Source organism: Gorilla gorilla, chromosome X (assembly GCF_029281585.2).
Source record: "Gorilla gorilla gorilla isolate KB3781 chromosome X, NHGRI_mGorGor1-v2.1_pri, whole genome shotgun sequence".
Lineage (NCBI taxonomy): Eukaryota > Metazoa > Chordata > Mammalia > Primates > Hominidae > Gorilla > Gorilla gorilla.
In genome coordinates this window covers 150189456-150204682 of record NC_073247.2, presented here as the reverse complement: position 1 = coordinate 150204682, position 15227 = coordinate 150189456, and the positions used below count along the sequence as shown (strand labels likewise).

General features: G+C 41.2%; 1 protein-coding gene across 1 annotated transcript; it reads right to left on the bottom strand.

Annotated features, from left to right (window-relative positions):
- Nucleotides 1-13125: 13125 nt before the first annotated feature.
- Nucleotides 13126-14178, bottom strand: LOC109024728 (putative MAGE domain-containing protein MAGEA13P). Its single transcript, XM_019019146.3, has one exon. It carries the CDS (start codon nt 14176-14178, stop codon nt 13126-13128), a length of 1053 nt encoding a protein of 350 aa, XP_018874691.1.
- Between the last annotated feature and the right edge of the window lie 1049 nt (nt 14179-15227).

Sequence of the window (15227 nt, the reverse complement as noted above, 5' to 3'; positions counted from 1 at the left end):
AGTCCCAGCTACCCGGGAGGCTGAGGCAGGAGAATGGTGTGAACCGGGGAGGCGGAGTTTGCAGTGAGCCGAGATTGCGCGACTGCACTTCAGCCTGGGCAACAGAACGAGACTCCGTCTCAAAAAAAAAAAAAAAAAAAAAAAAAAAAATATATATATATATATATATATATATATATATATACACACACACACACACATATATCAGCTGAAATATTTTTTAAAAATTTTTTTAAAGACTATAGAAAAGCAATGACTTTGAACATAACTTGAAGTATAAAAAGCTGTGCAAATAGAGAAAAGAATATATGATATAGGAGTTTGCAGAAAGGGAAAAATAAAAGAGCACGTATTATAATCATATGAATGAATACATGCCTTATAGTGTAATAATAATTTGTAATTCTTTGAACTTGTGGAATAGCCATCAAATTCTTTAGATTTATAGCAAATGCATATAGAGGAAACAAAGTGATAACATAAAAAATTTTGAAAGCCTTATTTTTACAAGTGGAAAATGCTGGTTAAATATTAAATGGTGTTGGAAAAAAACAGTACCGGCAAAGATATTGGTGCTTATTAATTCATTTGCACCTTTTGTGGAGAACATAAACCTACATTTTAAAAAAATTAAAAAATACGTCTTATAAGATGATTCCATTGCAAATAAAAGATAATGTGTGCATATTTTACAAATGAAAATGTATACAAACACTTTGGAGTCAAAATCATTTGGTAAAACCCAGGGATCCATGAGTCTCAGAAAGAAGGCCATGGTCAAAAAATAAAGAGATTTTTATATAAGGAAAGGGGCTTACATAAGGAAAGGGGCTCATATAAGGAAAGGGGCTGTGTGGTTCTTCTAAAAAGAAAAAGACAAAGGAACAAGTAATACTGAAGAGAAAATCCTAAAGCACAAGGATAATATGGTATCATATCAGTGACAATTAATGGTTTCATTAGGACATTGTGTGAATGAAATCATTCAAATGGTGGAATTGTTGAACGAAGAAAATGAGTATGTGACACATAGCTAACAACAAAGCACATAATATATATGGTAGAGAAGCATTAACAAAACCATAAATCAAAGCTCTTTCTCCATGCTATTTCCTTTGTGAAAGATAATCATATGGAAACTTAAGAGACTATATGTTGAATAATAACATTCATAGGAAAATCAAGGAGTATTTAACTAAAGGTGCATTTCCAAGTACAACTTGGAATTAGTGGCAGTAACGACTAAAGAACATATTTTGTAAATATCATAATTTATTTGTTATAAGCTTTGACAAGAGACATATAAAACAACAGTCGCAATAATGAATGTGATCATTATAATTCAATCGCCCCATATTGCCTGTATACTGTCTTCATATAAATATTGGATGCAATCATGTCATGGAGAATATGGCTTAGATATTAATGTAACTCCCCCTTTTAAATTATAAGCTAGTACTTTTTCTAGAGGGAGGGCTTTAAAAAGAAGATAGAGTCTTACTTGTGCAGCATTGTATTTGAAACCGCAGGGAAAGTTTGATGACTAACCACAGCTTATTAACTGGATTGCGATTTTTTTTTCTAGTTAAACAAATGGTAGGCAAGCCAGAGGCTGAGAAGAACCCAGCAAGAGGCTGATCAACATTGCCAACAAACAATCTTGAGAATGTCTGTGTGTTTATTCTTGGTCGTCTAAATCAAAATATTTATATTATTTAAAACTTTTAAAGATAAAATACTTCATATGTGTTTAATAAATGTTAGAAATTTTAAGACCATAAATAAGAAAATAAAAAGTAACATATTTCACCTAGCAGAGAAAAATGTTTTTGGTATTTTCCCAGTTGTATGTAATGTGTCTATATGAACATAATGTGTGTCCTCCTGTCTTTCAATTCTGATTTTAATTTAAATAAGTTTGAAATTTGGGGATGTGTATCATGCCTAGGTAATTTAGGTTTCAAATTTAGATTGTAGGACTTTGCTTCTGGCCACAACGTAGCAACAGGAACTGAATCTTCACTCCTACCTGATATACCATTAACAACCAGATGAAATATATAAGACAATGATTTTTAGTTTATTGACATCAGGCAATGACAAACAGTGATTTCTGAGAAATAAGAAGCAATAAAATGCTATTCAACCATAAATAGAGAGAAATCCTGTCATTTGCAGCAACATGAATGGACCTGGAGGTCATTCATTATGTTATGTGAAGTAAGCCAGGCACAGAAAGACAAATAATGCACATTCTCACTCATAAGTGGGAGCTAAGAAAGTTGATGTCATTGAAGTAGAGAGTAGAATGATAATTACCAGAGGCTGAGAAAGGGAGGGGGATAAAAAAAGGTAGGTTAATGGGTACAAAAACATACAGCTATATAGAAGGAATAAGTTCTAGTTTTTAATACCACAATAAGGTGACTATAGTTAACAATAATATATATTTCAAAATAGCTAAAAGAGAAGATTTGAAATTTTTCCAACACAAAGAAATCATAAATGTTTGAGGTAATGGATATTCTAAACACCCTGATTTGATCACTACACATTGTATTATGTAACATCACATGTATCCCATAAATATGTACAGTCATTATGTATCAATAAACAATTTTTTATTGTACTAAAAAAAGAAAAGAAAAGAAATACACATGAAGTGAGCCCTACCTTTGCTTCAGCTTACTGCTTTTGGAGAGAATGCAAGCCACAGTGGGAACTGACATTTCTCTTTGAATTGAGGATGTAGAGCTGGGAGTCCAGGGAGGCCCATGTAGCTAGAATTTTCGGGGTAGAATACCAAAGAGGAGACAACAACATACAGAGAGAACTCAAGAGCTCATACAAGGCTGGGGATAGTTCTTCCCATGAGTCCGAGTGAGAAGCCTCATAATTCATGGGGCATTAGGTAGAGTACTCTGAAGGATTTTGCCTTAGTAGTGAGGCAATATTAGCCATAGACTAAAAAGTGCTATGATCTTACCTTAAAAAAGCTTAAAGGACGGCCTGAAAGGATCATAGTATTTCCAAGTAACTTAACTATGTCTCAGAAAAAAAGTTCAAGGATATTTATTTATGGAATTAAAAAATATACTCAGCACTCCACAAGGTAAAATTCACAGTCCAACATACAATCAAAATTGCCAGACATGCAAAAAAGCATGAAATCAAGATTGCTACTTAAAAGGAGAATCAGTTGGTCATAACTGACACAGATGATAGAGTTAGTAGGCAAGGATATTAAAACAGTTATTAAAGCTGTATTTCACACGTTCAAGAAATGAGTAAAAGTTAAACATGTTAAATGCAGACATTGAAGATATAATAAAAGTCCCAAATGAACATTGAGAAAAGAAAATTACAATATTAAAATAAAAAAACTACACTGGCCTGGATTAACGGCAGATTAGACATCACAGAAGAAAAAAATCAACGTCTTTGAAGGTATAGCAATAGACATTTTCCACCATGAAACAGTGATGCTCTCAGAGAAAGAAAAAAGACTAATACTAATAAATAGAAACTTAGCAAGCTATGAGGCTACTTCACATGGCCTAATATACATAAATTTTGAGACTCTGAAAAAGAGGGTCAAATGGGGATAGAAAAAATATTTGAATAAATTGTAAATTAAAAATCCCCAATTTCTATGCATACTATAAACCCACAGATCCAAAATGAATTCCAAGAACAAGAAACATGAAGAACACTATACTAAGTCATATCAATCAAATTGCTTAAAACCACTAATAAAGATAAAATCTCTGAAGTAGCGAGAAGAAAAATAAAGACACTTTACCTACAAAAGAACAAAGATAAGGATGAAAGTGGATATCTTGTCAAAAACAATGAAAGCCGGTGGAGATTGGGACACTATCTTTAAAGTACTGAAAGGAAAAATAAATAAATAAAATGTCAACCTAGTTTTCTATACCCTATGAAAATGTATTTCAAAACCAAAAATGAAACAAAGCCTCTTTCAGAAATACAAAACCTTAAAGGAATTGACCAACAACAGTTCTGCACCATAAGAAATGTTAAAAAAAAATGTCCTCCAGTCAGATGGAAAATGATACCAGATAGAAATCTGTATCCTACATAAAGGAATGAAGAGCACTAGAAATTGCAACTACTTGGGTAAGTATAAAATATGTTTTCCTTATTATGCAAATACCTTTGTGATAATTGACAGTTTAAAATAAAAAAACAACATATGAAGAGATTTATTGAAATAGACGTATATCGCTGGTTTTTGCGTTTCTGAGCATTCTGAATTTCCAGTGGGTAGAGCCAGCTGTTTCCCTCTTTATACCCAGGGCCCTCTTACCACAGTGTGGTCACTGTGGTCACACATACCAAGGATTTTAGAAACATGTATAATTTAAAGAGTGAGCACATGGTTATTAGAACGGATGTTGCAATCCCCAAATTACTTTTCTCTATTTTACATAGGGAACTCTTATGGGAACAACTTCCTCTTTTGTTATTAAAGGGAAATTAAGCTACATAATAAAAGATTTAAAGGGAATTAAGGTTCTGAATATCAGTCAAGAAGGTTGTGAGCCATGTTGGAAGAGCAGAGAGAACATGTGAAGGTAAAATGATCTAAGTTCCCTGCTCTTGTTGAAACAGCTGGAACAGAACCTGAGAATAGTTTTAAAAGAAGGGAATGGTGGAAAGTCAGAGAAAGCTCTCTTCGTTGTTTGGTGCTGAAGAGGCTACCAGGTAAAGGCAATAGTAGGAGACTTTTTCCGAGATGAGAGTTTGACACAGACCTATACAAGGTAGAGACAGGGATTGGTGTTGGTAGGAAGGAAAAGCCTGGGCAAAATCTGAAAGTGGATGATGCATTAGAGGGAAGGTAGCCAGTCCCATGCTAAGAATGAAGACTACGTAAGCGGATAGGAGGACAGTGTGTATCTATAGGTGTCTAACTTGATGGGGTGGAGCAATGAGGAGTCACAGAAATAAGAAATGAATGGTAAGGTAATCGGGAGATGCTGAGGTTGGTGGGCCACAGGTTGTTGACAGTATCAAAAAGCTAGACAGCAAAATTGAAATTCAGTGCATTGGACACAATGGAGTCCACATAGATAACTGCCTGTACCAGAGTATGATGAAATCCGTGTCTGAGGAAGGGTCTTTTAGCATAGAGCTTTCCTAGCAGGGCTCAAGGGAAGACTAAAGTTCTGTGGGTTGAGTGTCAAGGCCCACTGCTTCAGAGGAAGAAGAAAGGGTACTGAGTGGACAAAACTCTGGTCTTATAGTCCTCATTGCAATCAGACTGCTCTGCCTTCTCATGTTCATTTATTGGATTTCTGTGGAAGGCTTCAGATTGAATGATGGGTCTCGCATCTAAAATTTTGACAACTGCTGTCCACCAGCTAGATATAAATACGATAGATAATTGAGACCTGACCTTCAGGTCCTGGCGCCCAAGATTGCACCCAGCACTTTGTCTGTTTGCTGTAGAAACTTTAGTTAATGCAGATCTGCCAGCTCCCTCAAACAGCCACACAGGGTTAGAAGAGGGTCTGGGTGTTGGTGCCAGTAAGATTAGAGCCTTAGAGGTGACCTAAGATAGCAGATGTGAGATTGAAAACTCACAATATATAATTGTATGTGTGGGTGTTTTTTACATACACATAAAACAAACCACAAATACACAAGCATGGACACAAGCATACACACATGCATACATACATACATACATACATATAGACTATATTTAGGAAAACACAGGGCATTTTTCTCTGGTGGATTTTTCTGGATGGGTACTTTCTCCCTTTAAATTCTTCCCTGGATTTATCAAGTTTTGTGTGAGTTTGGTTGCTAACTGTGTTTGCCAGAGAGAGGATGGCTGCTACGTATACAAACCTCAATTTTCCCTAAACCTATGACCTCAAATGATCTCTATTGATGCAGCACAGCCTAATTTCCAGTCTGAATTTAATGCTTTGTCTTTTTCATTTGTTTTTCTTCAATGCGTGTTCAATAAATGTTTGCTGGAAGAATAAATGAATAAATGAAAGTACCAGAGGGTCACATTAGCTGGTTCAAAATGTGGAGCCTGCCTCATGCCTGGGCTTTCTGCCTCCATGGAAAAAAACCTACAGTGCCACAACTGCTCATGTAACTTCAGAATTCCCAAGGGAAAGTAGCACCGAGTGTGTCATTATGGATGTCTCATCTCCAGGCCTAAACACTATCTTGGCTGTGGGGATGCTTTCAACATCATCATACATGATGCTTCCTGCTTTGCACCCCACATATTTCTGTTAGTTTAACAAGGAAGCATGTGCCATCTGCATGGGTTTTCCATCTACGCTGCACATGTCTGCACCTTGGGCCAATGCTCTAAGCCAGACAGCATCTGGTGGCAACGTAGGCCAGCAGTCATAGCCACAAGACACCCACCCTCTAGAGTGCCAACGGCTCAGATTCCAAGGGAGGTAATCTGAGCAGGGGACATCATTTGGACTGTTTTCCAGGCAAGTCTACCCTCAGCCCTTTATCTGCAGTCACTGAGATAATTTGTCCCAGGGCATTCCCACTCCAATTGCCCCTGTTGGAAGCTGCAGCATCCCTTCCACTGCTCCTCAGTGTTTCTGCTTGTTATCTTGCTGGTCATCAGTCACCAACCCCATTCATTCACAAAGCCTCAGCCTCCATGGAGGAGGACCACTGTGGAGGGGAAAACATACCAGACTCTGGCAGGCATTGCAACAACTCCAGGCCTGGGAAACTGGCAAGGGTGTCATGGACTAGTAGAGTAGTCAGGAGACGTAACTCACCTAGAATAATGCTGGGTAGCCAGCCATGCTCTTCCTGACAGGACATAAGATGACTCTAAGGCAAGGTGGTGTGTCTGGCATGCCACTGGTCCGCTCTGTCACGAGACCTGCCTACCCAGACCACAATGAAGCTTCCAGCTTGTAACAAAGATTTAGAGATTCCCCAAGCCTATTCACATAAGTTGTCCTGAACCACCATGCTCCCCACCCAGATTTCCCACCTTCTCTTATAGGCACTGCTTCACTCTACACTGAAATCCGGATTTACAGCTCTGAGTGTCAGCTGGCCTTGGGCTCTCTGGAACCATTTTGCATGTGGTGTTGCTCGTGGACTCTGGCAATTACTCTTCCTTAGATCCTTCCAATGCCCCTCACTAGCTTAGGGGTGTCCTGTCTGGTCCTCTTCCCTGGCTCTGCTCCTGAACATTCTGACCAAACCCTTGCTTCTAAAAGCAAAGGGAGAATGGTTGACATTTCAGAATTTTAAATCATACCCGGAAGAATTCTGTTGCTCTGGACATCACTGCATAAATCTCGCTTTGTATGGGTGAGGAATTAAGTTATATTTTCTGCTTAACCTAATGAGAAAATGAGAAAATATCTATTAAAACAATAGTGAGATAATACTTGTTCACCCATAATTTTACCCCAAATTTAAAATATTAATAATAAAAAATGGTTCTGAGCATGTAGGTATTAACATATGTTGGTTTATGAGAAAATGAATGTTGCAGCATTTTTGGAATAAAATGTCAGCAATATTTATAAAAATAAAAAACATTCACACCTCTCCCACTTAAACCCAATTTTCCACATTAAAATGTCTTTCTTATGAGAAAAAAACACACATTTGACCAAGAATTCATGTTTAAAAAAATGTTGATTTAAGTCCTATTAATCATACAAAAAAATCTAGAAACAACTCATTTGTCCATTAGGAGGAAAAATTTTCAATTATTTATGACACATACATTCTTACATTCTTTAGAATACTAGGGAGTAGGTACAAAAGCGAGGTAGATTTATGTGTGCTGTTATGGAAAGATTCTGCATCCACTTTATTAAGTGGCAAAGGCAAATGTCAGGTGAATGTGTACTTCATTACCCATGCATATTTTTAAAAAAATGCTTCTACTCAGAAGCAGCTTCTGGGCTCCTTGAATCTCCATCTGGTTCAGCCGGCCTGCCTCCACTCAAGGTGAGTCAGAGTCTCTTAAGGTGGAGGTGGACCCCAACATCCAGGCTGTGGGCGCCCAGGAGAAAGAGTAGATCAAGACTCTCAAGTAGTTTGCCTCCTTCATTGACAAGGTGCAGTTCCTGGAGCAGCAGAACAAGATGCTGGAGACCAAGTGGAGCCTCGTGCCACAGCAGAAGGCAGCTTGGAACAACATCATGTTTGACAACTACATCAATAACCTTTGGAAACATCTGGAAACCCTGGGCCATGAAAAAGCTGAAGCTGGAAGCAGATCTTGAATACATTCAGGGACTGGTGGAAAACTTCAGGAATAAGTACAAGGATGAGATCAATAAGCATACAGCTATAATGAATTTGTCCTCAACAAGAAGGATGTGGATGAAGCTTACATGAACAAAGTAGAGCTAAGGTCTCAGCTGAAAGAGCTGACCCATGAGATCAACTTCCTCAGGCAGCTGTATGAAGAGAAGATCCTGAGGTGCAGTCCCAGTTTTTGGACACACCTGTGGTTCCTGTCCATGGGCAACAGCCACTCCCTGGATGTGGACCGCATCATTGCCAAGTGTGCCCAGTGTGAGGGGATTGCCAGCCGTAACCCAGCTGAGGCTGAGAACATGCACCAGAACAAGTATGAGGGGCTGCAGATGCTGCCTGGGAAGCACAGAGATGACCTGTGTTGTACAAAGATGGATCTCTCTGAAATGAACTGGAACATCAGCCAGCTCTAAGATGAGACTGAGGGCCTCAAAAGCCAGATGGCTTACCTGATGCCGCCATGGAAGATGTCAAGCAGTGTGGGGAGCTGGCTGTTAAGGACACCAATGCCCGTTAAGGACGTCAATGCAAAGCTAGTGGCGCTGGAGGCAGCCCCACAGGGGGCCAACCAGGACATGGCCCAGCAGCTGCGTGAGTACCAGGAGCTGATGAAATTCAAGCTGGCCCTGGACATCAAGATTGCCACCTACAGGAGGCTGCTGGAGTGGAGGATGAGAAGAGCTGGATGGAATCTGGGATGAGTAACATGAGTATCCGTAGGAAGACCACCAGTGGCTACTCAGGTGGGCTGAGCTTGGCCTATGGGAGCCTCACAAGCTCTACAGCCTGGGCTCTGGCTTTGGCTCTGGCAGGGGCTCTGATGCCTTTAGCCACAGGAGCTCCTCCAGGGCCATGGTTGTGAAGATTATCGAGACCCGTGATGGGAAGCTAGTGTCAGGGTCCCCTGATGTGCTGCCCAAGTGAATAGCCACAGCAGCCCCTCCCAGACTACCCACTCCTGTGGCTGCCCCAGAACCTGTGGGAGAGGCCACTGCGCAGGGGAGCATAGGGAGCGGGAGACCCATCTGATGCTCAGCCATAGCCCTTAGCCTACCGTTGAGGGGAGTTTACTGCCTGGGGTACCTGATCTTGCCCATGCCCCCTAACTAAAAACCAATTCAATTGTATTTTTCCAAAATAAAGCCTCAGCTAACTCTACCAAAAAAACTCACAATATAATTTTCTACTATATTAATCTATGAAAAAGCCTAGATTCAGCTTTAAAATAATACACATCAAATTGTTGATTGCGATTATCCCCAAAAAGGTGCCAGAATTTTGGAGGAACTTTTTAAAGGCAAGAATTTTGATTGATCTGTATTTTTAAAATTTTTTGCAATAAGTGTACTTGCACAGCTACTTTTGTGATGAAAATATTTAAATAAGCCTAGGAGTTCCTCGAGACTTATTCAAATATTTATGTAAACAAGTATACATATAATATAAGTATAAAAAATTTAAATATAATGATTTTATATTTAAATAAAACATATTATATGAAGATATATATAAATAAAAGTTGTGCATTTATCAGTTAAGTAACTGCTAGCTGATGCAACAGATAAAACCTGAAATTTGAATGGCTTAACACAACAAAAGTTTCCTTTTTGTGTGCATAAGTTCTGATGTAGGTTGCCAGGGGCTTCCTCTGTCAGGCCACCCAGGGATCCAGGCTGCTTCCCTGTTCTGTAGCTCCACCATCTGAACTCAGGGCCACCGTGTTTGCTGCTCAATGCGAGAGGAGGCATGGAAATGGCACACTGGCTTTTGCCGTCACATAATAGGTGCTCAATAAAAAGCAACTATCATAACTTGTTATTACAACACTCTTCATTTCTTGGAGGAGTTTCTGAGAAAACTAAATTCATCTTGAAATTCACCACGGTTCTTAAGTGCTTTCAAATACAGGATCACATCCAGTTTTCAAAGAATCCTAGAAATCTTTGCAGGGAGTTCTGCACTGATCTTTGCAAAAAATTCCATAATTTTAGTAGACTAAGAATTTTTTCCTTCTATTTGATGCATGGTCAAAATCTTAACTTATGAGGCTCTGCTACCTTCCACAGGACTGAACACTTTGGAACACCTGTACAGGTACCATTAAGTGAACTACAAAACAGGATTTTCCTGTGGAGGCAGAAACACAGACAAGAGCAAGTAGAATGATGATGAACCTTTATTTTCTTTTTCATCAGAGCTAGCATGTCTGTCAGGGAATTATTGTTCACCTCCTAGGAGAAATTTAGGATTTTAGGAATTCAGCCTTTTGTAGATGTTTGCTTATCAAGTAATTTATATGGTCTTTCTTTGCCTACTGCTTATAAGGGAGGCTTTGGTTTTTCAACCATCAAAGTATTACCATTCATTTGTCAATGCATTCAGTGGCCTGCTTCAAATAATACACTTTATTAAATTCCTATCACAAATATCAGGATGATTAAAAGATCTCTTTTTCTAACTTTAGGATTATATCCCAAGCACCAGCATATTATGTGCAAATCAAACTCTACTCACTAATCCATTTGCAAGACAATTTGAGTATGTGTTGAAGAGGCCCAGGGGGAATGACCAGGCATCAAAACATCCTCCTAAGTGTGCTTTTAACATTAGAAAGGGCTGTTGCTATCAATGGGATTCCAGAATGAGGGATGGAACAGTTCAGGGAACATCTGCAGATAGAAGGAATGCTCTGTGTCAGGGGAAGGGCAGGTGATTTTGAGTTCTTCCACCTGGAGCAGGGCACAGCCCTCAGAGGAGGAGGCAGTGATGATGATCTGGTAAGCAGTCCAGGTTCCAGGTTTGGACAGGGGGGCACACAGGTCAACACCAGAGAAAGGGTACTGTAATGCAGGGAAGTGCTGGGACAGGACAAAAATGTGAGCGCCTGGGCAGAATCAGCTCTCAAGGACCACGGGGCTCAGGCAGGAGGACCCTAGGTTCATAAAGCCCACAGACTACTCTCAGATTGTGTTTCTCATTCCATCTTCCTTCCTTGGGCCTGCTTTTTAGTACCTTAGCCACAAGGTTCTTTTTGTTACCTGAACAACATTATGGAGTACTGAGAACAGATATGAACCAAGAGGCAGAAGGCCTGCCTCAGGCTAGGATGAGTGGGGCAGTGTGGGCCTAGATGAATTCAGGCCAGAGGTCAAGTCCCAGTCCTGTCACTTACTAGTTATATGATCTGGGGAAATTATCAAGCACTATGAGCCTCAGGCTCTTCATACGTAAGGTGGATTTCATAAGCCCTGTCTTGTAGAAGTGTTGGAATGTACGTAATGTGAGTAAAGCACCTGGCACAGCCACTTGCATGTATTGGATCTTTCATGAATGGCAGTTGTTTTCAATATGATTTTAACCCTAAACCCTCCATATGTGCCATATCCTCTGAGAGTGTGTGTTGGGAAGGTGGGGGAGAGAAAGAGATATCAAGGATATTTCAGAGAATATGCAGCACACTAGGACATAACACACCAAATGGGTCAGAAATGCTACTTTATAAATAAAACTCAGTAAATTTTTCCTATTGATAGACACATTATTTGATTTGGATGTAGGGAAGTTTTCACCAGCTGGATGCAACTCAAGGATCCTAGAAGTTTTGAGTCAAGGAGTAACTCCTTCCAACCCTCCCAACTTCTCTTCCATGCAAATCACTATTTTCATTCATTCCACTCCCACTCAAAATGTAGCCTTTGCTTAGAACTGGCCAAATTACAGTCAAGATCGTTTAATTAAATGCCTTTTTAATAGAGTCGGCCCTGGCTCTCCCACACCAGGGAAATGAATGCCAGCCTAGAGGCTTCTGGGCACCACTTTAAGGGGGTATCACCCTATTTCTCAGGAAACCCTTGCAGATGATGTGTATGAACACTTAGTTCATGCACTCTGTTCAACTACACTGGGATGAGTGCAGGCCACAGTCCATCCATACTTTGCCCCAGGTGGAGATTCCTCTCTGCTTTGTCCACCATCTAGAAGGAACTGCTAGGAGCAGTTTTCCATTCCAGGCTTTTATCTCACCTACAAGACATATTGAGCACCTGGCCCCTGCCACCATCCAGCTTAACTTAAAATTAACTCCCACAGAAGGAGTTGCACTTTTCCAAATCTCCAAACTTCCTTAGCTCAAGCATTTTTTCTTGACTGTTTAATCTGAAGTCCCACTTCCTCACTCCTTCTTTGTACTTGCTCTTTAGGTCTTAAAGGGCATCTTGCCAACCTCCTCACTTAACCTGGAATCCCCACTACTAACACAGTGCCTTACAAAGAGCAGATGCTCAATTAATGTTTGGGGAATAAATGAGCCAGTGAACTGGGGCTCATATTCAATAAGATTTAATTTCTCATACATTCTTGAATAAGCCAAATAATTCAGGTATAAATCTTTAATACAAAACCACAGATTAAGAGGCATACATAAATCCTACAATTAACCATCTTCTATGATTTTCCTGTATTTATTGATCTCATTAGTTTTATTGCTAGGCTGTTACACATTTCTGAGAAAATTCCTATTCCAACACCATGTTATCTTATTCCAGATCACAAAATAAGACGGAAGCTTCCCCCATTTGGTTTATATAATAGAAAACTTTTATTTTTAAAACTGATAAACAGTAATAAATGTGTGACCAATGTCATTCATGAATCTGCATTCTGAAGCTAATAAGCCTTTTAAGAGAAACATTTGAAAAATACCAAAAAGCAAAAACAAACAAACAAACAAAAAGATAAAAATCTGCAATCAGCCCTTCACTACTTAAACCCTTGACTTCTCTTTTCAAACACAGAGTGAAGAATCTGCCTGAGACTTCACTCAGGGCAAGAGAAGCTGCTGGACTTGGCCCGGGAATGTGCACTGGCCATGAGAGTAGTACCATCCATGGTGGCAATTATAGCCTGAGCTTTCTCTTTCTCATCTCTTAAAGCTTCCTCATACAGGAGTGGAAAGGAACTGGCATCACTCCCACTGACTCTGGAGAAAAACTCCAGGACTTTCATCTTGGTGGTTTCAGCATGAGCCCTTGGGCCCCACGGGAATTTGTATCTTGGAGGATCACTGTTGGATACCTGGCAGCACTCCAGGTATTTTTCCTGCACCAAATCTCTGGCGATGAGCTTCCTGGGCTCCCCATAGATGAAATCCTTCCACCCAGCATACACCCTGATAATATTCAGCACTTCCCAGATCTTCTCTTCAGAGGCACAGTTGGCCTCCATTAAGATCACACCGAAGATAAGAATCAGGAGGCCGGTCTTGGGCATTCCCTGGTCATCGCTCAGCCTCCTATCGTAGGTGAGGTCTAGTGATTTGAGGAGCACACAGGAGTGGCTGATGGGGTCCACCTCCTTCATGTCAGTGCCAAAGACAATCTCCATGCATTCATGGGCTTGCATAAAGATCGGAGGGAAGTGATCCTTGTGTTCTTTGATGACACCCTTCAGCATTTCTGCTTCTGTGATGGGCTGTTTTGTTGTATACTTGACACTCAGGAATTTCACCAACTCGTCCACCTTCTTCTCTAGCATGCTACCAAGCAAGGACTCGGGCTCTCGCAGGGCCTGGGAGGCACCTGGATCCTTCTTTTCCTGGCTTCTGGAACTCTCACCAGATTGATTCCATGGAGTGGCTTTGATGGTAGTGCAGGGGGAGCAGACTCTCTGAGAACTCTGGGGAGTACCTGGTGTTCCAGAAGCAGACACCTTCTCCAAGGTGCCCTGGATCAGAGTAGAGGAAGAGGAGGAGGCTGTGGTATTCACCTTCTCAGCTTCAGCAACCTGCACACCTACAAGGCCCTGTGCCTCTTTGGGGGCCTGAAGCCCTTGCTCAAGCTCACAGTGCCGACTCTTTTGGCTGTGAGGCATCTTGACTTGTTTCGGGGGCAGCCTGCAGGAGCATGGTCAGGAGATGGCTGATGAAGCCAACTGGACTCGGGGAGAGGAAGAGTGTGAAAAACTTAACCTTGTCATTCTGATAAATACTGTCTTAACAGGTCCTCTTTTAGTGCTCTAGGGCCCCACAGGTCTCCCGTCCTGCACTTCATCATGACTCCTGGCATTGACTGGATCTCCTCTTCTCTGTGAGCTGAGGACATGTGCCTCATATTAAGGCCTTCACTTCCAGTTCCTGGATCTGCTGTAAGAGGAGTTCAGGGGGTCCCTTCAGGGCTGATAGGTGGGATGGGGCCAGACTCTGAGGTCCTCACAGCTTTGGAGTGGATCCCCCACTACTCCTGGGTCCTACCATGGCTAACACCAGGGCAGGAAGGGCTGGGCCCATCTGTTTTTGTCAAGTCCCCTCCATCCTCAAATTGACTCTTGGAAGGGCTTGAAATTCCTCCCTCTGCTGAACTGAGTCCAGCTGATGGGAGGGAGGGCACAGCACATCTGGACACCATGCTCCAGGGCCTCCCGGGGAAGGAATAGTGTAGGGCAGGTGCCTCAACTCTATGAAGGTGGCAGGGGGTCCCCTCAATCCTCATTCAGGATCCTCACTTGGACTCTTGGTATAACCTAGTTCTCCTTCCTGGGCTGACTAGATGCAGCTTCCTCTACTGATGTGAAGCTGCCCCCTTAGACTAAGGCCTTCACTTCCCTGGGACCAATGAGACAAAAGTGAAGAAGTACCACATACAGCCACCCCTGCCCAGGAACTCCTAGGGCTGATAGCAGGGGCTGGACTTAATATGTCCTTGGGTGGTCGGTACACTCAGTTATCCTTCAGGGTCCTCACCTCCATGCCCAGCAGGGCCTGGGACTCCTCCCTCTGGTGACCTGAATTTGGCCATCCCAGACAAAGGCCTTCTTCTCTTTGAGACTCTCAGGTCAGTGGAAAATGAGGGGAGACTTACAGACAGACCTCTCTGGGGGCTACCAGGGCCGACAATAGGTGTGGGGCAGGTTTTGATGGAAAC